This window comes from Candoia aspera, chromosome 12 (genome assembly GCF_035149785.1).
Source record: "Candoia aspera isolate rCanAsp1 chromosome 12, rCanAsp1.hap2, whole genome shotgun sequence".
NCBI lineage: Eukaryota > Metazoa > Chordata > Lepidosauria > Squamata > Boidae > Candoia > Candoia aspera.
Window position 1 is genome coordinate 1,759,741 of NC_086164.1, and position 25,968 is coordinate 1,785,708.

General features: G+C 49.7%; 2 protein-coding genes across 2 annotated transcripts in view; one reads left to right on the top strand and one right to left on the bottom strand.

Moving 5' to 3' along the window:
• Positions 1 to 3,423, bottom strand: part of HS6ST2 (heparan sulfate 6-O-sulfotransferase 2) — a 90,979-nt gene extending 87,556 nt beyond the window's left edge. Inside the window, exon 1 of the mRNA XM_063313381.1 lies at positions 2,664 to 3,423. Within this exon, the coding sequence (XP_063169451.1) occupies positions 2,664 to 3,199 (536 nt within the window). The 5' untranslated portion in view covers positions 3,200 to 3,423. The remainder of the gene's footprint in view (positions 1 to 2,663) is intronic.
• Positions 1 to 25,968, top strand: part of STK26 (serine/threonine kinase 26) — a 393,767-nt gene that overhangs the window by 224,404 nt on the left and 143,395 nt on the right. The gene's annotated exons all lie outside the window — the stretch shown is intronic.

Consider the following 25,968-nt stretch of genomic DNA (forward strand, 5'->3'; position numbering starts at 1 on the left):
ACATATTAAACCATGAACCAAGGTTTATAAGCCACAATGACAGCCTATGTAGCCCAAAGTAAGTAAATCACAGGGAATAAGAATGTCCTACTCTGCAAGATTGTTGTGAGAATGAACGACTCAGTCACCCTTGGGCATAATACACGCTACACTGATTTTTGCAGCTAAATCACACCCAGAAATACAAGCACTTTTGCAACCTGTCCACTGAAGTCTCTGTTCTCTCCAGCAGGTAAACCAAAGTTTAAAGAAGAGGAGGGTGAAAACAGCTTGGGTATATTTAAAAAAAAAGAAGTGTCTCGCATGGTTGGCTGCAATATGTCTGCCTATAAATTCTGCAGAAGCATAAACAGAAAAGGGTTGCAGATCCTGAACGAGTTGCCCTAAGCTGCCTTCTGCCTTGAAGGATTTGCAACCCAAAGCAGATTCCAGGTGGAAGAATCCAAAATGCCAGAGATGCTGCAGAAGACAAAGGCAGGCTGGCAGAGATGGAAAGACCAGAGACTCATCTCAGGAAGGAGAGGGACAGTCACAGTTCTATGCCTTTGCCATAGATGGCAGTCGGTCTTATCCGGCAGGAAATACATTTTAGGAAGGCGGACTCATCCCTGCCTTCACGTGTTTAACTTGACCAGAGGTCCAGACGGCATTTCCATACAGAACGTAACAACCATCCCTCTTTCTGTGGCTTTCCACTTTCTAACAACATCGCAGTGATGATATGCAGTACCCAAATGCTTGCACCTTGGGCGGAGAAGTTTTAAAAACTTCCTTCGTAGAGTTTGGAACCAATGGGATCAGTTCTCTTTTTCAATGGTTTCCATCCACAAAGATGGCCAACGTTACTTCTTTTCTTAAGCAATGGCATTCTTACCCTGCAAATTAAGGGCTCAGAAAGCCCCAAAGAAAACGTGTGCCTGGAATATGTCACCCCAACATTTCATTATCCCCCTCTGCTATAGAATCCCTCATAGCTATCTTTATTTCTGCAATCTTCTTTTGAGCGGTGTTTTTATGCAATAGTTCCCCAGTTTTTAATATGGGGGGAGGTATGGTTGCTCGCTCTCTGACCTTTTTGGTGTTGAATTACTTCTCGCTTGTCCCATTTTACCCACTTCAAACAAGGCTTTTACTTTAAAAAGCAGCAACAAATGTTTTAAATAAATAAAACAGAACCCCCAGCCCCACAGGAATTACTTCATTTCTTACAGCAAAATTACTTGAAAAAGAGCCAAAGGCATTATACAGAGTAGTGCGTGAGTCACAGCTAGCCTTTCACTCCAATACTACCACTTTAGGTCTGGCAACCTCAAAGAAAGGGAGAAAGGTTTGCAAAGAAAATCGGGGAAAACATCACCAATTAGCTGAGATCCATCCCTCAATGCTATCAAAAGCAGCAAGATTGCCCTCAGTTGATACAGGACGGAAGCTAAACAACCACACAGTCCCATCTTGGGCTGATCCCTCTAACACAGGCCTTTTGCCACCACATTCTTCCTAAGACATACTTGGCCAGATACCAAAAAAAAAAAAAGAAAGATTCCAGATACCCACTTCTATGCACCTCTGCTCTGCTTACAGCACTGTAACCCCCTTTTTCCACTTCACACCCTCCCCAAAGGCCTGGCTAGCTCTCAGCCTTAGAGGTTCAAATCCAGATTCCTGGACCACAGCTTATCCATTCATCTCTCACATCGGAGAGGCTGAAAAGGCATCCTGGGGGTGGGAAGAAAAACCTTGCAGGGCATTTGGCTAAATTAGGTTTTCTGCCAAAAGGGGATCTGAGGATGCTCAGCCCCAAGGATGCATTCAGCCAGGTGCCAACTCTAAGGCTGCTCCCATGGCAAAGAACAAACAGGCATAAAATTAAATTATTGGGAGGCATTCACAGACCTTTCTGCTGCCAGCCCTCCAAGACTGGAGTCACTCAGCGAGAACAATGCTTAATGGGTAAAAATTGCTCTTTTCTACCGTGTCAAGCGGTTGCTCTGCCTGGGCAACAAGACAGCCCTTGGAGCAGCTTTCGAGACAGAAAGAGCTCTCTTAATTAGCATGAACTCCTTTTCCCTGCCATTGTCTGAGGCCTGGCAAAAGGAAGAACTTCGCCTTTTTCCCCGACAAATCAAAGGCGGGAGCTGCCAGAGGAATACTCCAACTGCTAGATGCTGTTGTGGTTAAGATTCCCGCCTGCGCTGCCAATTCCGCGCCCTCCCCCGAGGCTGCAAAACGCGATCCAAGCCATCGAGGGGAAACCCCGCACCAACTTCCGAGCGAAGCCCACTGCAAAAGCCTAATCCGAACCGCGGCACTCTTCCTCCTCTCCCCACGCGGGGCGGCGAGGTCTGCACAGGGGCCCCCTGAAACACCGTCTGAGTTGAGAGTTTGGAGGGTCGGTGCGATGAGATCAAGGAAGGCAATACTTTTGGGGGGGGGGGCGGTTGAGTAACAATAGCAGCTTTACGGGACGAGAGGGAGGACAGCCGCGAAGGCTTGCAAGACTCGGAGCCCGCTCCTCGCTCCGGCGGCCGGGCCCAGCGCGAGGCGGGGGGCTCCGCCTGCAGGGGGGTCCACCTAAGGGCCGGGGGGGGTACAAGCCTACTGCCCCCCGCACGAGACCCTCCCTCCCCCCGCCTCGGGACGCCGCTCGCCCGCGGGCCGGCTACCTGGAGGGCCGCAGGCGCGCGTCCTTCCGGCTGTCCACCACGGCCGGCACGCAGTTGGTCAGCTCGGTCCAGTCGGCGTGCAGCCCGCAGCTCCAGCCGGTGGAGAAGCGCGAGAAGAGCCAGGTCTCGCGCTTGCCCGGCCGCAGGCAGGTGCACTTCTTCTGGCCGGCCTTGCACTCGCAGGGCTGCTCCAGCTGGATGTTGCGCACCAGGTGCCGCCCGAAGGTGGTCCCGCCGGTCTTCTGGATGTGCAGGAAGACGATCAGGTCGTCGCCCGCGATGCGGAAGTCCACGCGGCGCAGCAGGTCGGCGGCCGAGAAGTTCAGGCGCGGCACGAAGCGCGCGGGGCTCTCGTCCTCGGCCCGGTACGGGTCCGCGCCGCCCGCGCCCGCCCGCGCCGGGGGCGAGGCGGCCCCGCCGGCCAGGCGCGGCCGCAGCTGGCACTGGCTGCCCGGGCACACGTACTGCAGCACCAGCCCGCCGAAGAGCAGCAGCATCACCAGCGCCACCAGCACGCGGTGCCAGCGCTCCTCCATGGCCAGGGCGGGCGCATCGCCGCCGGCCGGCCCGGTCACCGCCCGCCGCCGCCGCCGCCGCCGCCGCCTCTTTCCAGCGGCCCCGCCGCCGCCGCCGCCCGCTCCATGCCGCCCGGGCAGGCCCCGCTGCGCGGCGGGGGAGCAGCCTCGCGGCGCCCGGCCGGAGCGCGCGGGCGAAGGAGCGCAGCCCGCCGAGCGCGGCCCAAGGCGAGCCCAGCCGCCGCCGCCGCCGCCGCTTCCCGCGACGACTCAGCCGCCCGGCCCGCCCGCTGCGGCTCCAGCGCCCGCCCCCGGCCCGCCCTCGACGGCCAGACCCCGCCCAGGGCCGGCCCCGCTCGCTCGCCCGCCCGCCCGCCGGCCGCCGCCGCCGCCGCCGAAGAAGGCTTTGTCCTCCTGAGCGCGCGCTGGAGCCGGGCCGGCGGAGCCCGCAGCCGGGCAGACGCCCGGGACTCCGTCCGCGGCGCGCTCGCCCTCACCCCCGAGACGCCGCGGCGGGCGGCGCGTCCGCCTTCTCGCCCTGCCCCGCTCCCCGCAGCCGGCGGCCTCCCCGGCCGGGCGCGCCCCCGCCGCCCCTCGGCCCCGTCCAGCTCCGTTGGCGGTGGAAGGGAAGGGCCGCCCCGGAGGAGCGCCTGGTAGCCGCCCCCCCGCGAGGGGCTCCGGGAATGGGGCCTCGAGACCGGGGAGGGGGGCGCGGTGGCCGGGCCATGGCTGCAAGGGGGCGCGTCGTCAGCGTGGCCGGGAAGGCCCGCGTCCCTCCGCGCGTGGAGGCGGTTGTGATGTGAGCCCCGAGGAGGAGCCCTGCTGGCTCTCGAAGGGGTGCAGCCGCCTGCCTTCCGGGCAGCCCTCGAGCGGGGCTGACAGGTGAGGGTCCCCCACCTGCCCTGTCCTTTAACCAGCAACTGCGCCTGCGGGGAGTGGGGTCTGATGACAGATTCCTGCTCCTCCATGAACGCCCCCCCCCCCGCCCCGGCCCTCTTTTCCTGGGCTGAAGGCTGAAAGCTCCCAGGTCTTGCCCCCTCTTGATGCCCTCAGGATGGCCCCAAGGTCAGGGGTGCTCTCTCTGTCCTAACCGTGCACAGAAGCATCAACTGGGGGGGGGGGGGAGATGGGTGGTGATAAAATTTGATAAACTTCCCCCACCCCCAAAATCTCTCTTTCCACCACTGCAGAACCAACCACTAAACCCAAAATGTGGTGCATCAGCTTTTCCTGTTGCCGTTCCACCCCCCAAAACCTTTGCAATGTTTTGCCTGGCCAAGAAGGGCCATTTTTGCGAAGAGGAAAGGCATTCAGACGAGCACCTGCCTCAGGAGATATGCAAAAAAAGGAACGGGTTGGGGAGGGAAGAGGGGACAAAATGCACTCCAAGCTCACCCCCCCAGGAATTCAATTCCCAGTAGAGAGTTTGAAACCCCCACCCAGATGTGGCTGTGCAGATCTGATGAGCCCCAATACAGGGCAAAATCCATCCTGCCTCCTGGTGATCTATGGAGGTAAAACACCACAGAGCCTAAAACTGTTTTTCAACCTCAGCAACTTTAAGATGTGTGGACTTCAACTCCCAGAATTCCCCAGCCAGCATGCTTCATGGATAGGTAGATAGAGATGATGGATGGAAGGAAGGAAGCAAAAAGGATGAAAAAGTGGAATTAGGGTTTTGAGAGGTGAGGTGACAGAGAAACAAAATGGCTTAGCTAATGAAGTAAAGGGTGGTATATGTCCTTGTGCAGTAAAATCAACCAAGGATCTTGCCCACAAGTGACCAGTAACTTCCCCACCTTGTTGTCCTGAGCTGGTGTTAGGGTCAGCGCTGCCAACGTTTGTCTTGGAATAAACAATGGCTTGATAACCCTGGCTTAAAAACCCTGTTGTTGCACAACATGGGAACTAACTGCATGTCTGTGCACGGTTGTTCATATACCCATGTGATGCTTCCCATAATTACAGACCTCCAGAGGTCGCAACCAATAATCAAAATACAAAAGGTAAATTGGAACAGTATAAAAAGAATGTCTCCGATTAAACTGTGAGTGGGCGAATTAAAAACAGAAACCCGGGATTACAGCAGGATTGCCCAAAGGCCTGAGTGCCAAGGTACGTCCTCAAAGGTATCATGGTGGAGACTCCACCAGTAATTGAGGATTCATCTTTTCTGACACCCCCCAGGAAATACAGCACCACCGGATTAAGGCTTTTCTTTCCTGGTTGAACCGCGCAGGTCGACCACCGCTTTGCCCGCGGGACGGCAGACCTCCTAACCTGGCTTTGTCGAAGCAGCAGTGCTTTTCCTGTCTGAGGAACCGGGAGCTTGAAGCAAGTGAGACATCAGAATTCAGTGACCCCGCGGGGCTCCTCACTGATGCAATAACAGAGAGGAGATGACTAATAATCCCTTGCGACGCAGCAGTCCGTGGTTGGCTGGCTAAGGCAGGCAGATTGCAGAGAGAGAGAGAATGAGAGAGAGAGAGAGGAACACAAGCCTCCAAAAGCTGGCTTAATTCAATCTAAGAATATCTGCTTTATAGGCCCAGCATACTGAGGAGGCCATGGGGTTGCAGAGAAAGGACAGGCATCTCCATTATCTATCAAGGACAAGCAGAGTCCTGCTGGCATAATGAGGTGGACCTACTGTGCTAAAAGATTCGCTGCCGGCATCTTCTAGCTGCTGCCCTCCTGCTCCTCAAACCTGTGGCCTCCAGGACTTGAGACAAAATGATGCCTCTCTCTGGGTCTCTTTCTTTCCTCCGGAGCTCCTAAATTTGCACCCTGGTCTGCTCTGCCCCTGGATTTTACAGACAAGTGGATAAATCACTGTAGCTTTTTTTTAAGTTCTTTGATTTAGACACCCAAAGGAGTTGCCAGCTTGGGTCAAGTCATCTCAGTAAAAGGGGGTGAGAAGGAACGTGAGGCTGAAAGGCTGGTTCTTGTTGCCTTTCTCCATCTCTCCAAAACCAGAATTCAGGGCTTTCAGGTTACACATCTGGGCAATTCATTTTGGGACAAAGAGAAGAAAATGCTTTTTCATGCTATGTGGGCGGGTGGAACTCCCTGCCACCTGATACAATGCTGGTATCAGTGTCTTAGTAAGGCTTAGTTGGGAACTGAGGGCTTTCTGCATCCCTTCACAGAGGAGGGGCAGGAAGATCCTTCCATGGATGGGAAACTTCCCGTTTTAAAAGCCACACACCACAAGTCCCAGGGGCCAGGAGGCACCAATAAGAATGACTGTTTCCAAGCCGCGCTTGGATCCTGCTGTCCTCAGTGGAGCCCAGCATGCTAGGGAAGAAAAACCCTTTGCATTTTCTTCTTGCTCAGCTCCCATCCATTTTCAGGAGACTTTGCAAAAAAAACCCAACAACAGCTCCTCCTGCACATCTGCCTGCAGAGAGGGAACAATGGCAACTATTTACATTTTGAACGGAGATTGGGTCCTCTCATGGAGAGAGCAGCAATGATGGGCCGGCATTTGGGTGAACGCCAAACAGCCTGGACTTCTGTCAAATCTGGAATAGATGAGAGATCTCATCAGTCTCCGCTCTTAACGGCAGCATGAAATTGGCTGCAGAAATGCTGAACCATCACCTTCGCTCCAGCCAGGACAGAGGGATGCACGGCTTCAATTCCCCTCCTGGCTCCAGGAATGACCGTTCTCCCTCCAGGGCCAAGGAGGAGGTGGGAAAGAAAGATTTTCATCTGCGCGCCTGCCAATCGTTTGTTTCACCAAGCAGAAATGCTGGCTTTAGCGTGGCTCAGCATATCTTTCCCCAAGTGAGTGACCTCCAGATGTCTTCAGCTTCAGGCCCCACAATCCCCTGGCCAACCAAATTAGTGGGATTTGGGGCCCTGAAGACAACACATCTGGAAGACACCAGACTGAGATTCAACACATCTGAAGGATTACGGGGGAGTGGCTAGGAATATTAAGAGGGGCTCAAGCCCCTTGGGAGCAGCTTTCAAAAATGGAACCTGATTGCAAGAGACAAGGAAGCAGTCCAGGTTACGAGAAGAGTGACCCTTTTCTCCCCCGGATGCACCATCTGAGGCAAAATGTAGCCTTCACATCCAGGGAAGCTTGCTGGGTTGGACCTGATGACCTCAGGCTTAGTTCACCTTTTGCAAGCATTCATAAAAAAGACTTTGTAGATGTCAGCCTGATGAGGTGTATCAGGCCAAGAAACAGACACTGTGTAGACCTAGAGCTACTTTTATTAGAACAGTCATAGTGACCGAATCTTGCAAGTCTGAATGTGCTTCCCTTCCTCCCTTTTTTATCTTCATGTGTGTTGTGGGGCTGTCTTCTCTCATCCTGGACTTAAGCAATGTTTATCTACCTGTTGCCTTGATAATGGATCTTCCCTGTCTCCATCAAGATCTTCTGCTTTACTCTAGAGTAGAGCTTTGTAGAGGCACTTATTTCTCCTAACCTTGCTCTGCCACAAAATTTCCTCCTGTGGCATCTTCCCCCTTACTGGGTGCCATCCAAGAACACTCCAGTTCTCCGGCCCCCAAGCTTAACCATCATTTAAACGAGGAGGCCCCAACCGTGGAATGTCAAATTCTTCCTCACCGCAGCTTGCAACCTCAGCCACTTCCACCTGGCCTACTTGGAGATGAAAATGCCCTATTAGCAATGTAGCACAAAGAACTGCCAGCCTTGCATAACCAAGAACTCCATTCAGCAGTAATTTCATCACATCCAAGAAACAAGCTGTTAAAACGGTCGCAAAATAGGAGCGGCTTCCACTGAAACCCTTTTTCCTGGTAGGAACAGAAAGGGGAGGTTGCATCTTTCCAGTTTGTCCTGGAGGAGAATGGGGGGAAGGGGTGTCAGGGACTCCCCTATGAGCTGCCACCCTGTATTTGCCCCCTCTGCCAGGGGAAGGTGGAGTGGGAAGGCCTCCAAGCTTAGTTGCTCCCTTTAAACCAGATGCACATTTAAATATAATTACAGCAGCCAGTTCACACAGCACTGATAAGCCACATGATACTCTGTCTGACTTTAGCTCAGCGGGCAATGTGAACCCAGCATTGTGGTTTGTAGATCACGGATTACAGTTCAGCAGAATGTGCAAACCCACCCAGCTGTGGTTTATTCAATAAAGCACAATCATCGTGTGCAACCAGCCTGACTGTTCATTTAAACCCCTTGGACACTACAAAACCCACATGGCACCAACCTTGCGGATTGAGGGGACTGGCCACAGAGGACCAAAATCTCACCTTAAGTGGAGTAAAATCCAGCGTTTTCCACAAACAGCATTTGGCAGCTCATTTTCGCTCACACACCCCTCAGGGATTCCACACATCACGAGAACATTTGCATCCATTTTTAACATCTGAATACCGAAATAGATAGAGATTTCATGAATTATGAAAATCTAGGTATTTTTGCGCCTGGGTTGTTGTTTTTTTCTTTTTTGAGCAAGAGCAAAAAGTCCTTTAGAAGTGGTGGAAAGAAGCCCGCTGCGGGGGCCTACAACATCTCCCAGTATCTTGGGAACACCTAAAGAACCGTGTTATTGTTAAGACCCAAGCAGGGGCGAAGAGGCAGGTGGAGGAGAGGTTTGCTGGATTCTTCTGATCCTGAGTTGGAAAGAGGTCAGGTGGGATGCCTGGAGCAACACTTAACGGGCCTGCTGTCTCCAAGGAGCATCTATTTGCATTTTCAAAGCAACTAGTCAGGTTTGAGCAGGCTTTGTCTCCAACAGCAATATTTGGTCTTTGGACGGGGAGAGGGAGGGAAAAGTCCAAGTAAACATCCAGCTCTCACCCACCCACTCCCAACACGTGAACAGAAAAGGACACCATAAGGTGATTTGTCAACTGCAGGCTGGAAAACCTGCAGGCGGCAATGAAGGTAATGAAAATGCCATCAAACTGAGGATTGGCCTTCCGGGAGCAGAGACGGATAAGGCTCTGTGGATGGCCTGAAGTACCGCTTCCCATACTTCCAATCAGTGTGGCTAGCAGGGAGGGAGCTGAAATTCAGCCATAGAAACACAATTTCTCACCCAGTGCTTTGGTGGGAGCATAGCAAGCTGCTACATGCTGAAACAGCTGGCTTTTGAGGGCATACGTTCCCCCAGAACTTGGCTGAATCGGGACTCGGCTCAGAAGCTAAGCAGGGCTGACCCAGGACAGTACCTGGATGGGATTCCCCAGAGCTGGAGGCTAGCCCAGTGTTTCTCAACCTTGGCAACTTGAAGATGGGTGGACTTCAACTCCCAGAATTCCCCAGCCAGTGCTGGCTGGGGAATTCTGGGAGTTGAAGTCCACCCATCTTCAAGTTGCCAAGGTTGAGAAACACTGGGCGAGACCATCAAACAACCAATGGCTGGAAACTCACCAGGAGCTGAGATCAGTTCAAATACTTTGCCTTTTAAATCCTGAACAAACTGCCAGGAAAAGATTCAGGTACCTAACAATGAAGCGGAGGAGGGACAGAAATGAAACCCCTTGCCCTCATTCTCCACCTTTTAAAACTTATTTAGGACGGCCCGTTTGCAGCTCAAGCATTCTATTCCATTTCTCCGCTAATACAGAAATGCAGAACCATTCATAGATCAGGGCAGGGCAGTGGTGCTGTTGTGCACCCAAGGAGAACTGGAACTGTTGGGAGGAATAGAGCAGGTCTCCGCAGAATTTGCCCTGTGAACCATGGTTTGGTTAACCAAGGTTTGTTGAGCTAACCGCCCAACTGCATTCAGACAACCGGCTCCACCAGACTGCATTCCAGTGCTGCAGAATGGTGACTCAGGAGGGCTGGCAGTGTCTTTGGGGTTTAATTAGCAGTACTTCTTCACCAGATTGTTTGGAGCAAACTGACTACCCACAGCTGTGTTTCTGCCAAATACCGATGGATTTCACGGAGCCAAGGCTGCCGCTGGACTGCAGGGTCTCAAGGCCTTCTCCCTTGGCCGGGCATCTGAAAGCCGCACAACTCCGCTGGGACCTCGGGAGGCAGGACGAGAAGAGCATCACTCCCACCTTCCTGGTGTGGAGCGGGTGTGGAATTAATTACTCCCCAAACAATATTAGGTCTTGAAAACTCTGCTGCAAACGTGGCTGATAGAACTCTGGCATCCATTTGAAAGAGATTACTGTTAATTAATTTAACTCGTCTGCAAACAGAGAAGTTGGCCGTGCCTTCGTACCATCTGGCACGCTCTCAAGAAATGCCTGGATTTCAAAGCACACAGGGACATGCACACAGTTGAGCGCAATCTGCTAAACACACACACACACAATGTTGTTCCTTTTTCCAAAAATGGGGTTTATTTCAACCACATGGTACCAAGGGAAGGCCTGGAAATGGAGGCGCGCCCCAGAGGTCTCCTGTGACACCTTTGCCCTGCAGAAGATCATCAACCTTCCATCCAGGATTGAGTCGTTCATCATACCTGGCGTCTCTCTGGGGCAATGTTGTGGAACATCCAGCCACCAGATCCTTCACGTAAGGAACCAGTTTGCAAGGATTAGAAAAAAGTGCCTCCAGAGTCATGATGCCAGGGGTGGAGAAAACCAGGGGCTTCAGTCTAGGCTGATGTCATTTACGATTCTCTGGATCAGGGAAACTTGACCACATTGCCGTGGCCACCATCCTGACTTTTTTGACCACACCCCGTGGGCATCCCTGGTGTGATATCAGCCCCACTAAGATAGACCAGACCATGAAATCAATTCCACAGGATGCTAAACTACTTTAATTGGGATTCTAACAACAGAATCTTGCAAACCTGATTGTGCTGTATCCCTTCCCCTTCTTATACTTAATGTGAATTAGGGAGGTGTCTATCTGAGCCACTTCTGAACGTTATCTGGACATTCTGGACTTTAGCTTCTTGTGTCTAGGTAGCAGTTCCTGCACATCTCCATCAAGGTCATCTTCCTGACTCTCTATATCTGGGCAAGACTGTCCTTGAATAACTGAAGAGTGGGCAGCATCACCTTCCTAGTGGGGCCAAAGAAAAGTATGACATTTCCAGATAGACCCGGTGGGCAAGTCTGCAACATTCCCCCCATGATCACAGAAGAGCCCCTACCCACAGAAATAGCCAACAAAGGCACTGCGTTGGGCTCTTTCCCCCCTCTTTGTGTTACTAAGATGCTGCCCCCTTCCGTAGGTCACTTGTGAAAGAACTGCATGTTCCCCATTTTTTTTCCCCTGCCAAATTCCAACATCTAATGTGACAGAAGGGAAACATTATTCTCAATCCGTGGGCCAGTAATGAGTCTAGCTGCAGTTAATCAGCTGTATTGATTTTGTTCAGCGTCAAGGCCTTTCAATTCAGGGACGTGTCACCCTGGCCCTGCATACGTTCAGAGGGCAGCCCAGGGCAGGATACTCAAAGGCCTAGGGGGACCTCAGCCCCACACATTGGTTCACCCCAAACATAGCAGGCAATGCAGCCAGGCGAAGCATCAACCGTTCCTGGACCTTGCTAATACAAGAAACGATGAGATCTGGGCTCCTTCTGAAATGTGCCCCAGCTGAACCCACCACTTCCCCAACCCACTCCTTGCTCATGGAAGTCCTTATTTCCACACATTTTAGGAGCAGTATCTTTGCCAAGCTTCTCTGCTCTTTTCTTTCTCAAAACATGGTAAAGAGGTTTCTCAAGGTTGATGATTCACATGGGAAGAGAACCAGAGACTGGAAACTGGGGGCGGGGTGGTGGTGGTGGCTGGAGAGCTTCATTTCCACCTCCTCCCGCCTGGAGTGGGAACACTGAATCTAAAATGCCAGGGAGAGGGGAAGCAACTTTCCCATCTCGTTTGCCAGAGGAAGAAAGCATCGCTTCCTACAGCCAAACAACCCCATATCCCAGAAGCAAAATGCATGAGCAATAACTCATTTTCAGAGCAGCGCATAAGGTAAGTTCCCAAATCTTCCCGTAGCTTCATTTTCCAGACAGGTAGCCAAGCAAGCCCTTAACCAGGAATTTGGAGGCACACAACATAAATTCTGCTCCAACTTGTTTCCTGCAGAGCAGGCAGGGTGGGCTTGGATGAAGGCAAGGACACCCCTGTCTAATTCTACAGCAATGTCAGACTCACACGGTGCAAGCCTATAGAACAATGTTTCTCAGCCTCGGCGACTTTAAGACCTGTGGACTTCAACTCCCAGAATTCCCCAGCCAGCCATGTTGGGAGTTGAAGTCCACAGGTCTTAAAGTCGCCGAGGTTGAGAAACACTGCAGTAGACATTCAGCACTTTTCATTTCCATGTGAACTGGAAATCTGGAGGAGCAAGAACAGGCACTTTCCTGATGTCTCTTCTCTGTGTAATTCTGCAGATTTGTGACCAGGGAACAGGAAGAACCCCAAGGGTTATTGAGAAGACGATAAGTAGACTGTAGACCAATGGTAATCCTGTCTGAAATCAGTTCAGAAAGGAGAGCTTCTTTCTGGAGTTTCCTCCAAGGAAGCTGGGTTATTTGGCCTTGTTTCCAAAGTCGGAATGATATAGCAGAACACTCCATTCATTTCTGTTTGTGGGTGTGGGTGTAATTAAGGCATGGTCCGAAAACATGGTACAGACACCACATAGGGCAGGGTTTCTCAGCCAGGGTCCCGTGGCACCCTTGGGTTCCGTGAGAGGTCGCCAAGGGTTCCCTGGGAGGTCATGATTTATTTAAAAAATTATTTCAAATTCGGGCAGCTTCATATTAAAGAGGTAAGTTTCATTCTCTATTTTTAGTTTAAGAACACTGTTGATGCATCTGGACAGGCCTAGACAGGAAATGAATAGAATAATTTTATACTTCCTGGCCTATGTGCAGGGGCTCCCCGAGGCCTGAAAAATATTTCAAGGCTCCTCCAGGGTCAAAAGGTTGAGAAAGGCTGCCGTAGAGTGTCCTAGGAAGACTGGCAGGGAGTTCTGGGAGTTGAAGTCCACACATCTTAAAGTTGCCAAGGCTGAGAAACACTGGCCTGGTGGCTCAGGGGGCATCCGGCAACAAAGATGTTAAGCTTTTCCATCAGCTATTTCTGCAAGAAGAACATCATCTCAGCAGCCCTTTGGCTGGAAATAAGGCTTCAGCAGGACAGCACTCGGAAGGGGCAAGGTTAATCTTAAACCTCGTGACACGGGGAACCAACGGAGATGAATAGACTGTGCTCATCCCCATCCTGGCTTTGTTCAAAACAGCTGCCTCTTTGTTGTTCTTGCCATCAACTAGCACCGGAGCAAACTCGCACAGCAGCAAACGGGGATGGACGCTTTGTTGAGAAGAATAGGATAGAGCCCTGACATGAGGGGAGCAATTCTTTCCCCTTTGAGTCAAATGAGCATTTTCTCCCCATTATCTCCCAGGATGCACTGGAAGTGGGTGATTTATGAAAGGAGACACGCACCCCATTCGGAGTGAGGAAGAAAGAAGACGGGTGACCTACTTTAGAGATGTATAGACGTGGTTACCATTTAGCATTCTGCAAGAATTTGCTGGGATCGTTGGCAGACACAAACTACGTACGCCCCCAGGAGGGCCTGGCCAGACACTCAAGGGTCCACGTGGAGGAGTTAGGCCACTGTTCTAGGAAACAAGCCTTCAAGATCCCAGGTTTGGCAAGATCCCAGAATCAACTTGGGACTGCTCCATTCTCGATCTGGCTGGGCAATCCAAGTTTATCCCTCCGAACAGAAAGGGAGCCTACCGCTTGCTCCCCAGCCTGGATGTTGCTTCTGTATCTCCTAGCGACACAGCTACTCCAGTGTAAAGAGAATACTTGGAGGACACGTCCCTAAGCTCTGGCCCAACTTTTCTAGCTCTTGAAGAATTCCAAGAAGCACAAACCAAACGGCATGTTCGTCCCTGCATCGGGCAGGCCTCACGCATGAGAATAAGTGAGGAGGAAGTGCAGTGAAAAATCAATCTTGTTCGAAACCAGTCCAGAGCTAATTCTGCATTTCAGGGCAATCTCCATAAAAAGCAATCAAACAATCGCATCTCCATGGGCAGGTGCAAACCAACCGAAACAGGTTTTGCATGTTGCAGCCACACCAGAAGCACAGCAGATGTACTAGCATCAAAGGTGGAATCTAGCACTTTGTTTTCCAGGGCATCACACATGCCTTGATACCCACAAACATAGGAACTGGGAAATGGTGGTTGGAAAAGAGGCACAGGGGACCCAAGCTACTGCCATAGGGTTTGAGATGTGCAGCGTTGGTGAGAACAGAACTTAAACTCTTTTTCCCCCGGGACTTATTGCTTGACTGCATTTCTACTGCACTGTAAATCTGTGCTGGCAAATCCCTGGGTTTGTCTCACTCCAACCCCCATTATCCCCAACCACCGTGGGGAGGGGTGGGAGGTGTAGTCCAACATGCTGGGTAAGGTATCAGCAATTGGAAAAGACCAGCGAGGGTGGGAAGGGGAGGCTGAGAAAGCATCCTTCGCTGTTGTTGGCTTTTTTTTTTTAAGGTCCTCAAATGTGAGGCCTGAGACGAAGGGACTGTTCCATGTACATTTAGGAAGCAGAACAGCCAAACACAGTTTAATTTTATTGATTTTTTTTTTGCTAGACAGCTCAGGCACCAACCAGCCTTGTCCTCCAAGCATGTCCCTGTCCCATCTTCTCTGGGTTCTCAGGGACTTCCGGGGAAGCAACGGCAGACTGAAGACAGCTCCACAAAAGCAGAACAGACAGCCGCGGCGGAAAGAGGAGCCGGTGAAGGGATCGGCTCCTTGGAACTCCTCTCCAGATCAAGGAGAGGACTAGGATCACCCTCAGGTTCGCTCCATACAGAGGCTCCCTGCAAAGAGATTGTAGAATAGCAAGTTTTAGAGCTCCGGGGACCAGGGGGAAATCATCGTGCCTAAGCCGCAGTTTGGTGCCTTCAAAGGGACGCTGGGTTCGCCCACTTCCTTTCTTAACCACCTGAGGAAATCGCTTCTTATTGCTCTTTTGGATGTTAAGAACCTTCAGAAGTTTTACCACTCCGGGAGAGTTCTTTCTATCCTTAACGAAAGAAGTTTCATGTAAGTTTAAGGATTTAAAAGGAAAAAAAGCCACACTTTTGGAAAACAGCAAAAGGGGAACTAGAAAGTTGATTTTGAAAAGCCAAGGGGCCAGTTGGACTTGAAAGAATATTTTCTGTGGGTTGTTTAAAATGTTAAAAAAGTATATTTGAAGATTTTGAAATTAACCATCATCTTTGGGTTCTCCCGCTCCATGAGAATGCCAGGACCAACCTGTGGTTTCAAACCAATCGTTGGCCCTCCCATGCAAGTTGCTATTAGAAGGGAACAATCTCGGAACTGGCTCCGAGACAGAGAAGTCAGCCCACCAGGACCCAGGACAGCCACCTTCAGCAGGCCCTTCTCTGCCATTGCCCCACCAGCCTAGAATTCCCTCCTAGGAGATTCACGAAGGTGTCATTGCAGACCTGGCCCATCCCGGCTCTTCTTCAGGAAGGGCTTCGCCTGTTTCACTCACATTTCTCAAGCTGGCTCACCTGCTTCTTTCCTGGGGCACTTCTATTGATTCTCTGTTTTCATTGGCTTGAATGTGAAATCTGACTGGCGCTAACAATACAACCTGTTTCAACAGATAACCCAAAGAGACACTCCTAGCTTGCAAAAGCAGACCCTTTTTAAGTTGGAGAGCCACATTCTCCTTTCAAATTATTAATCTTCAAAGGTGTTTAAAGGAAACATCTCCCTGTCCACAGCTACTGCCAGTTCCCTGAGTGACAGCTCTTTTACACAAGCTTCTCTTTCCATTTATTTCCTATCCCGCCTCTGAGTCCTCTTATGTCATTGAGATAAGTGGCCACAAGAAGTGTGTTTTCCACAGTGACATCTCCACCAACCCATTCATCATCTCTTCCTCCCTACTCAGTCTCATTGCATTTAGTTCACGAAGAAAGGTACCTTGGCTGGCCCTGCTGAGTACACCAGGTTACGAAAACCCAGTGGATTTTCCCCCAGAAAAGCTCCCGCTGCAAACATAACTGGCTTCTTCCTCATCAGCAGCACTGAGATTCTGGTGGGCCTTTTCTCTCCAAGGAAGCCTGGAGGACTTCATGAGCCCTTCATCAGGATCACCTGGCAGAATTCTTCCCAAGCAGAGGAAGAGGGAAGAGAAGATGACCGTTTGGCAAGGCTGTCCTAGGAAGACAGGCAGGGTGGGTTTACCTCCCACACACAGGTGCACCTATCCCCATCCCAACCTTTCTGTCCTTCTGTAAAGCCTTAAAATGTGGTCTTCTCCCAAGCATTGGGCCAGGTTGTGGGATGAGTCAATGCAGAATGAAAGGTCTTTATTTCTAATTGCTCATTTTTGTATTCCTTTCCATTGCAAGTCACCCCAAGTTGCTTGGAGCCATGTACAGTAAAACAACAAAAAATAGAAGATACATCCTTCCTATTCTCCTTCAAGCTGAGCTGTTTCCAGCAAACACCTCCAATATAGGTCTTCTTGGCTGCAAACTCAACGAGACACACCACCACCTTATCCCAGGATGTTCTTCCTGACTAAACCACAGGCCCCGGGTTTCTGGTGGTTGCCCATCCCATCCCAGGACTGGGCACATGCTGCAGTATTCAGAATTGTATTCCAAAAGATCAGAGCCCCTTTGAGCACACTCCTGCTTCTAATAAGCACTCACGGGTCTCGTAGTTAGAAGCCAGCATTCTTCCATCTGCTGAGGATCTTATCCATCAGTTCCTTGGAAGAAAGATGGAAGGGTGGGAGGACTCCCAACAACCCAGAGGGGCCACAAAACCTTGCTTTTTCATAAGCGGCTCAGCATGATTCAGTGGGAAAAAGAAAGACCTTCTAAATGGATTTGGCTTCCTACAGAATCTCTCTTTTTATTCCCTGCTGCTTCCCGCTCCCCCCCCACACACAAAAAAAAGCTGCTTAAGAAAATAAGAGCAGGTGCAGGTTATTTGCTTGGTTTGTGTTCCTTTGCATGCTCCCATCCCTTCCCGACTTCTCCTCCAGAGATGTTGATTGCAACTCCCATCACTCACAGCCTGGAACCTGATGCTCTACATATCTAAAGGGCACCTGGTTGGGGAAACGCAGCATAGCAACCAGAAATGAGGTTTCAGCCACCATCTCTTTTAGAGTAGAGAGGAGACTTCAAAATCTGGAATATAATTAGAATTACCCAAGCTGGAATGTGGCCAGGACATCAGGCTAAATGGCTGTGCTCCATTTAGCATCGAGTGCCATGAGATTTTTAATGATCACCAGTGGTCAAGACCTTGGTTTTACATCTCATTTATAGGATAATAAAGTCATCTCCCATTTATTTTTCAGTCCCAAGGGACGCACAGACAAACTGTACGTGCCAGAGGGTGCAATGGCTTAGAAATGTGGGTTTTCTCCCCCCACCATTAGAAATGCAGGGGTGACACAGAGGCAAAAACCGAAGGCAACAGATTTTATGCAAGTCCGGTTACTGTCCGGCTATCCACAGATCTGCCGTGTCTTTAAGTGTCATTGCTCAAAGGAAGGTGAAGCTGTTCTCTTATGAGTTATCCCTCCTGTTAAAATATACGTGGAGGAAAACGAGTTTATAAAGCCATCTAGGCAATAATTGGCAAGGCTATGCCGTTCTCCTGTGAAGGTGAGACAGAGCAGGTGAAAACAGGGGCCTCCCGTTGAAAGTGGAGCAATGAGAACTTAATAAATGTTGCCATATTGATCCAAGGGCAGCGATGGTGAGAGGGAAGCTGGATTCCCTTCTGGCTTCTGACAGGGAGAGGACAAGAGCGACAGCAGCTTCCTGGAGCGTTAGCAAAGCAGGACCCAACTGCAGCAAGGCATTTGAACATTGTGCACCTGTGAGGCGCTGGGTGGAAGAAAAGGATGGATTTGCTAATTAAAACAGACTGCAGAAGATAAAAGAGAGCTAAACAAAGGGCCTTCTTCAAACTAGATTTACTGGAACTTCGGCAACCTTGAGATGCTGGACTAGAGCCATTGTACAACTTTTTCTAGGCTGCGGCTCACGTTGCCCATGCCACCCAAAGCACCAAGCAAATCGCTCTCATCCTTGGCTCACTTGGCCTTGAGTTGGTCCCAAGAGCAAGGCATCCCCTGCTACGGTGTACCTATTTATTTTATTTATCCAATTTTGCCACCGCCCATCTCCCCACAGAAGAGGGACCAGTCCAATGCGAATCATCAGTTCCATCCAATTCTGTTGGGAGAATGGAGTCCACGCCACTGAACCCTTTGACTTGCTGTCTTCAACGGGCCAATCCGATCTTCGTAGCTGATTGGGAAAAAGGGCTTTCTGCACTTCCTTGAAAGCCCTGCTGAATTGTCTGATCAACGGGGTGCATCCAGTTCAATGTTATGACTCAATGTTCTGAGATTTGGCTGAATCCCCAGGGGTGTCCACAAGGCTGGTCAAAAAAGTCAAGATAAGATGGCAGCTGCGACTGCAAGACTGAAGTTCTGCACCATCTCACATCTCGAGCCCCTTGGCAGTTGCAACCAACCTCTCCAAAATGGACCGTAGCAGCTGAAATGGAAGCACTGCTTGCTGAAACAGCCCACAAGAAAATTGGGGAAAAGGAAAGGCGCTTTAAGGATTACAATCTCTGCCACCTTGAGATGGGATTTGACCTCATGAGTTCTTCTCCAGAGCAAAACGAACTAGAATTTCAGATCCATTTGAAATGGCCATTGAGGTAAAATGCATTTAGGAAAAGGCAGACCAAACGTTTTCAAATTCTGACTTTCAGGGGGAGGTCAAAAAGGTCAAGACGGCAGCCACCACCATGCAGTCAAAGTCCTGCCCCTTTTTACTGCATCATGGCACATGTAGAAAAGGGGTAGGGCTTTGACTGCATGGCGGTGGCTGCCGTCTTGACCTCCCCCTGCAGACCCCCTTGCTGGCTTCAGTACCACTTTCCATGTGTCACAGTTACAGTCATGAATCAGGTAGGGTAAAACAGGTTTAGGAATGAAAACATGTCTTTGTGAGCAGATTGGGATGGATTTGCCTCTCCATCATAACCTGCAAGGTGTGTGCAATGACATACTTAATGGCCAGGTTTACTGACATCCAAAGAAAACTGCAGTATGGGTCCAGACTGATTTTTTTCCCTTCCCAGAAATTCAGCATTTTGCTCCCCCGGTCCAAGTGCCTTTGCTTCAAGTCAGCCAAGAGAACAAAGCAAGAAATCTCTGCTAGGAACACCTCACTGGAGGTTTTGGAGCACACGAGGATTTGGGAAGAGCACCCCAAAAGGTCCTTAAATACCTGGACAATGCTTTGGCTCTGGAGAATAATGAACTGGCTTGGATATTGATGCAAAAGAGTTGTTTTTAGCAAAAGCCCTTCAAATTGCAAACACCAAGGGCCGCTGGGATCAATACTAGAATCTGTTTAATTAATTTGCATGATCAATAACTCTGGAAGCTGGAAAGGCCTGAGAAAAAGAGATTGCAGCTTGTACAGGAGAGATGTACAGCACCTTCTTTCCTCTGAGTCGTTAAAAAAAAGACCCAGCTTCCTTCAGCGGGGGAGAGAAGAGAGAAGTTTTAACCGCTTGTTTTGTTTTGAATTTGTAAGCTGCCTAGAGTCTATGGGAGTGGGCAGCTATAATACATTTAAATAAATAAATGATAAAGTTATACTGTGGGCCCCTGAAGCATTACTCACTTATGCCATTCCCTACTGTGCTCCCAACTGTGGCTTGTTGTAGCTCAGTGCTTGGTTTAGAAGCATGCACACCTGTCCAGGAAAAAGAGAAGGGGGGTGCAGAGAAGGAGTGGGTGGTCTCCTGGAGGCGTATCGTAATGGTCTGTGGGAATGACCTTGGGAGACAGGAGGAAGAGCTGCAGACTAGACAAGGTCCTACCAAAGGTATCTCAATCCACAGAAGGAAAGGGAGGGGTGTGGGAAGCGTTTTAGAAGGGACCCTCCCTCGTTTTCCAGAGAGTAAAATGATACTTTCAGACTTGCAAGATTCTGTTAATGGAACCTGACAACAAAGATGAAGCAAGTGTTCCTTGATGTGCTTCTTGTCTAGACTGTCTCGAAGGGCCAACGTGATAGGTGGGAGGGCAGTCTCTTTGCTAGTCTGCCTGAGGCAAGATCTCCCTTTGGGGCTTCCGGTGTCTTCTAGAGTCATCCAACCATCATGGTGCTGAAATAACTGTAATGAGCACAGGGTGATTGTTTACATCCATTCCACAATGGTTGGCTGATGCCAGAAGATGCCCAGAGTTTCCAGTGGAGGTCCTGCCTCGGACTGGCTGCAGCGGATACATTCTGAATGGGCAAGGCTCCTTCCTACACACCGGCCAACCTTTGGGGACCTCTGGTCTGCATCACAGTCACACATTTCTGCCCCCCTCCAAACAATCTTTCAGCCACATCTCTGCATTCTGATCCTCCAATCTTTCTGAATGGTGTTCTTAACATATTGCTAACTGCCTCAAGCGCTCTTCTGCTCAGAAAGTCTAAACTGAGTAAGGCACCCAATCAATGCTTCCAGTTGGGAGCAAAGCTGCAGCGTTGGCGTTCTGCTCAACCCTGACCCAGCCACAGATGCTTGTCAATAGCTAGGTAGCTTTGCATCCTCCTCTCCTTCGAGGACACCAGCGGATTTTCCAAAACAGCTGTTTCCACCCAAGGCACAGACCCAATCCATGGAGGGAGAAGTTTTGTTTCATGAGCCTTCTTGTGTCAAAGCCGTGGCTGGTGCATTGATAGACAAACTAGCCAAGGGGATCCAGGAAAGGAGTTACAACTGGGCAGGTGCCCCCAGCACCAAGCTGAAACATTTTCCAGGTTGGGGCTAAACTGGCAATTAATTTTCTTGATGAGCTTAAACTAACCTTTCTACTAAAAGAGCAAGATAATTTCTCCACAAACAATATCTAACCTGACATTTGCTAAGTACAATGGGGAAAGGGTGTCCAATTGAGAAGCAATTTGAAAAACAGCAGTTGGTAAACACAACCAATTCGCACTTTCCAAGCTTTTGCTTGGAAAAAGCACTTAAGGCTCCCAGCATCAGCATACGAGGACCGGGTGACACCAGATCGGAAGAGTTATGCAGACAGTCACCCCATCTGAAGCCTTGTTTGCAGAAACCAAGGGCAGAACTTCCTCCCCTGCTTGGTGCAGGACTCTATTATTTATTGATTAGATTTCTATCCCACCTTGATTTTCTACAACTCAAGGAGACATATGTAATGCTCCCTCCTCCTATTTCCACCGCCACCACTGTAAGGTGGGTTGGGCTGAGGGAGGAGGACTGGCTCAAGGTCACCCAGGCGGCTTCCATGCCGAAGGGAGGCCTAGAACTCTCCGCCTGCTGGATTTCAGTCCAGCATCGCCGCCACTCCAGGTCACCCCAGACAGAAGGCACCCCAGACTTTTCTTAGACATGCGCTACGAAGCAAAGGAATAGCTGCCTCTTGAAGTGGTGGTGGTCCACCACTGGAGGTTTTCAAGAAAAGACTGGACAGCCCTTTGCCCAGAATGGGATTCCTGCAGTGGGCAGGAGGTTGGACCAGAAGACCTCCAGAGTCCTTTCCAACCCTGGGATTCTGTGATCTGGCAAAGGGGAACCCACCTTGGAAATTTGCCACTCTCAGGCTTCTATTAAGGTTAGGATATTTTGTCTGCCTCCTAGTAAGATAGAATCCCAAGATATACTTTGGATTTCCTCACATGCTCTCTTCTGACTGAATCATTGATGTCAATGGACCAAATATAATGGGTGCAAACATCACCTGGACATCAGGTGTCATGAGAAAAAAACTGTGTTCATGGACGGGAGACAAATGAACATTGTGCCCTATGTGTCTCCCAGCCCTAAGGAGGATCAGATTCAACCCTTGCACCCCAAGCTATCCAGTTCCACTTCTTTCAGACAAATCTAATCAACATTCTTCACACATTCTTGGCTTGAAAATGACCTTTGTAGCTTTTCAACACTGGACAAACGGCACCATGTTGTGGGGGTGGGGGGAAAGAAAAGGTATCTAATTTCTCCTAATTGCTCTGTCAAAGTGTAATTAAACTAGCCAGAGCTGGGCTATTATGGGCAAACTTTGTGAGCCTTGAATGTCATACCTATTAGGGAATTTCCTTGGCCTCTGAAGCCAGGTGGGCGACTTAGTGGAAGTGCCAATGGTTTTTTAAGTTGGTATCAAATTATTTCTGATCATCTGCCATCTTCTGCGGTGGCACCAGCAGAATAAATGGGACATTGTCCTTGATTGTGTGGAAAGAAGAATGAAAGATTCAGCTGAAGTTTTGCTGGATTAGGCTCCATCACAATCGGATTTGCAGCCCACCTTCCCTTAAGCAGAGCAGAGAGATACAGGTTTTATATTATGTCATAGCCTGATGTTTTACACAATTTCCACTCCCCACTTTCTCTGTTTTTACACAGAGTACAGTATCTCCCATGGTGTTTTTACTTATATTGATCATCGGGAGGCAACATGATCTTGAGAAGATTTAGGCCAGTGTTTCTCAACCTTGGCCACTTTAAGCTGTATGGACTTCAACTCCCAGAATTCCCCAGCCACACATCTTAAAGTGGCCAGGGTTGAGAAATGCTGATTTAGACCCACAGGAAGTTCTGACAAGTCCCAATGTAGCATTAAACCGGCCACAGAGTGCCTTCTGGTGGTCCATTTCAGTAAAAACGCCACCCTGGTTAGGTTCATATATCCTGCTAAGCCACCGTTTGAACATCTCTTTGGCCATAAAAAATTGCAACTCAATTGAAGTAATTGTTGCCCTCTTCCAGCTACCCCTCCCTATCACCACTCCTTGTAGTAATTGCAAAAGAGAATCATTTTGCCTCCCCCTCCCCCAGTTACTTTTTGCTGTGCCCTTTTTTGATCTAAGCAAACTAAACGTGCAGATCTTCAGATGTCCCCAAAGAGCATTTCTGAAATCCTTAAAAGGAGGAGAAAGCTACTCTAAGGATGATTTCCCCCTGATGAATTCTTAGCATACATTGGGCAAAGCAATTGAACAAAAGCCACCTGGGCCAGATGTTGTAATATGCAAATGATCAAGATCCAGAGAGGAGGGCCTTTGATCACAAGCCTGGGAAATGTCCTTGAGGAACACCACTTACTTCCAAGGGAGGGAACATCTTCAGGTTTGCAGATCCAGCCTTCTCTCTCTTCCACACCTTGATCATTCTCCCCGTGGATTATTCAAGAGCAACATCACACCTTGGGGGCTCATCTCAAAATCATGTTCTTTCATCTCAAGTACAGCTCCTGGTGACCCCTTGGATACAACAACATGGTTTCTAGGCAGCAACATGTAATTGTTTTTTCAGCTTCCCAATCTTACCTACAGACCTGGCATTTCCTGTTGGCCTCCTTTCCAAGCATGAAGCAGTTTTCGTCCACCTTCATAATGTGTCCCTAGCCCAAAACCAAACTGCCATGAAGGATAAAGTACCACTACTGTAATTTAAACAGAGTTTTTTTTTTATAGGAAACATCAAAACTGGGACTATAAATCCATTTGCTTGTTTATGCCTCACATCATGGGAGAGAGGCTGAATTCTTGCATACTGAAACACCTATAGTATTCCCATCATGGCTGTTTGTTCAGTCCTGGATCAGCTCTGCATCCCATCAGCAGGCTTAACAGCCACACAAGAGGAACCGCTTTGAAACTGGTTTTCAGATAGAATTGCTAGACTCTGCTGGGTGTGAAGAAGGCCATTCCCCACTAGAGGGAACTCTTGATTCCACCTCCCTCCCAGCTCCTGAGCTTCAGCTGATCTAGCAGGTCCTTTAAGTGGAATGCTGGCTTGGCAGCTTTGCATCTCCCTTTCCAAGGATGTAGCAGTGGCCATAACATGATTTGGCTCAGCATGTCATGCAAATCCACCCATTCTAGTTTGTAAACCTTACTTTATGGCCTGAGGAGTTTTGTGAATCCACCCAAACATGGCCAAGCAAGCCATCTTATGTAAACCAGGTGATAGAAACATGATATATGTTTCAGTTCAGTAGTATAAATACAAACTATGTTGTTTATTATTGCCAACGTTTGTTCCCTTTCTCTGAGTGGAACCCCACACCCACATTTTTGTGTGCTTTGGGGTACTTTCCATTGTTGCAGTAATGACTTCAACCCAAGCAGATTTGGGTTGGTTGGTTAGGTTTGCACTGCAACATTAAATACCACTAAATCACTGTTGGGGGCTCAGGGGTTCCTTCCTTTTTGACTGACACTTGCAAAGCTGCTCAATGTTCACATCTTGGATCAGGGGCCTTCCTCCCTCCTCCCCTTCTTCTTTCACATTTCATTAAAGCTTGCTGATCTAACCAGAACTACAGTACAGCACTCATCTTGCAGTTTCAAAGATTTCTTTCCTTTTTTCCCCCCTTAGTAGTAGAAAAATGATGTCTCTGCCAGTCAGTCCTAAATCTTAGTTCTTGGCTCTTCATATTCTCAGAAACAGGAAGGGGGAGGCTAATCTTCAGCCTTCAGCAAATCAGAGAGAGAACGCTGGAGCCTTAGGTTCAATGCCCAGTTCTTCTATAAAATCCAAAAAGCAGCTCTGAGCTGTAATTTATGTTGACCTTCATGAAGAGCAACTGCTGTGGAACTGAGCACTACAGCTGTTCTGGTCCAAATGCCCAGGGATATAGTCAGTCTTGAGTTTGGTTGTTTTCTTTAAGCATATCTGGGAAGCTCTGGGCAGAGTAAAAGCACTCCAAAGACCCAGCTGCACAATGATACCCAGGCAGGGGGTTGGCTTGGCATCCCATTATATGCCCAGACCAAGATCTGATTCTTGCTCATCACTGTAGCCCCACGCAGACGATGCCATTCACCATCACATTGAGCTTTCTGTTGGATTCTTCCCAATGCAGACCTGCTCAACGCACCAAGTCTGCACCAGTTCTGTTCCCTTTCTCTGCAGACCAATATTTCTCAACCTTGGCGACTTCAAGATGCCAGCTGGGGGATTCTGAGAGTTGAAGTCCACTCATCTTCAAGTTGCTGAGGTTGAGAAACACTGCTGTAGACCCGTAGCTGGCTGAAGTTTAAGGCAGGCATTGACAACTTCATTGGGCATTCGGAGGGAAGGGGATGTGTGTCCTCAAAAAATGACTGCCAGGGAGGCCTCCCCAATTCCTAAAAGGGCAGGCACAGTGGTTGTTGCCCACACCTGTTGCCCAAAGGCAAACTGGCAAAGTTGCTCTACCCCTCCAGAACAGCCCTGCCTCTCTCTCAAGCTAACCTTTGTCTTCTCCTCTAGGTAGGCAGCTAAAGAAAGCACCGGACGAGATGGCAGCTACCTGCCTGGTTTATTTTCTAAGTAAGATGATGCAGCGCCCTTGGAAAGAGATACGGATGGAGATTGACAGACAGCAGGCCCAAGTCCCCTCTCTTTATTCGTTTAAAGGGTTAAAACAAAATGACAGCCAACCGGTGGGCATTTGTCGCACCTTGGGTTCCCCAGCCACCAGGTTGCATCCTCGAGAGCTGGAGCCCTTTTAGACCATAACCAAGTGTACTCACAAGCCAGTTCTCTCTCACCCTCCCCACCCCTTTGGGACTCCTCTTCACTGGAGTTTAAGGACACCGGCAGCTTTGTTGAAGCAATCTATCCGTTACACCCAAAGTGAAATTGATCCCCTTAACCATTACGGGTTTTCCATCAAAGGGCATTTAGTCTGCTGCTTTGCACCCTGGCCTCTCAGGCCTGACCCAGAGAGCAGGGGGGAGCTCGGAACCACCACACCAATTCCTCAAACATGTTTGTGCACTGGCTAGGAATGCTTTAGCCCTC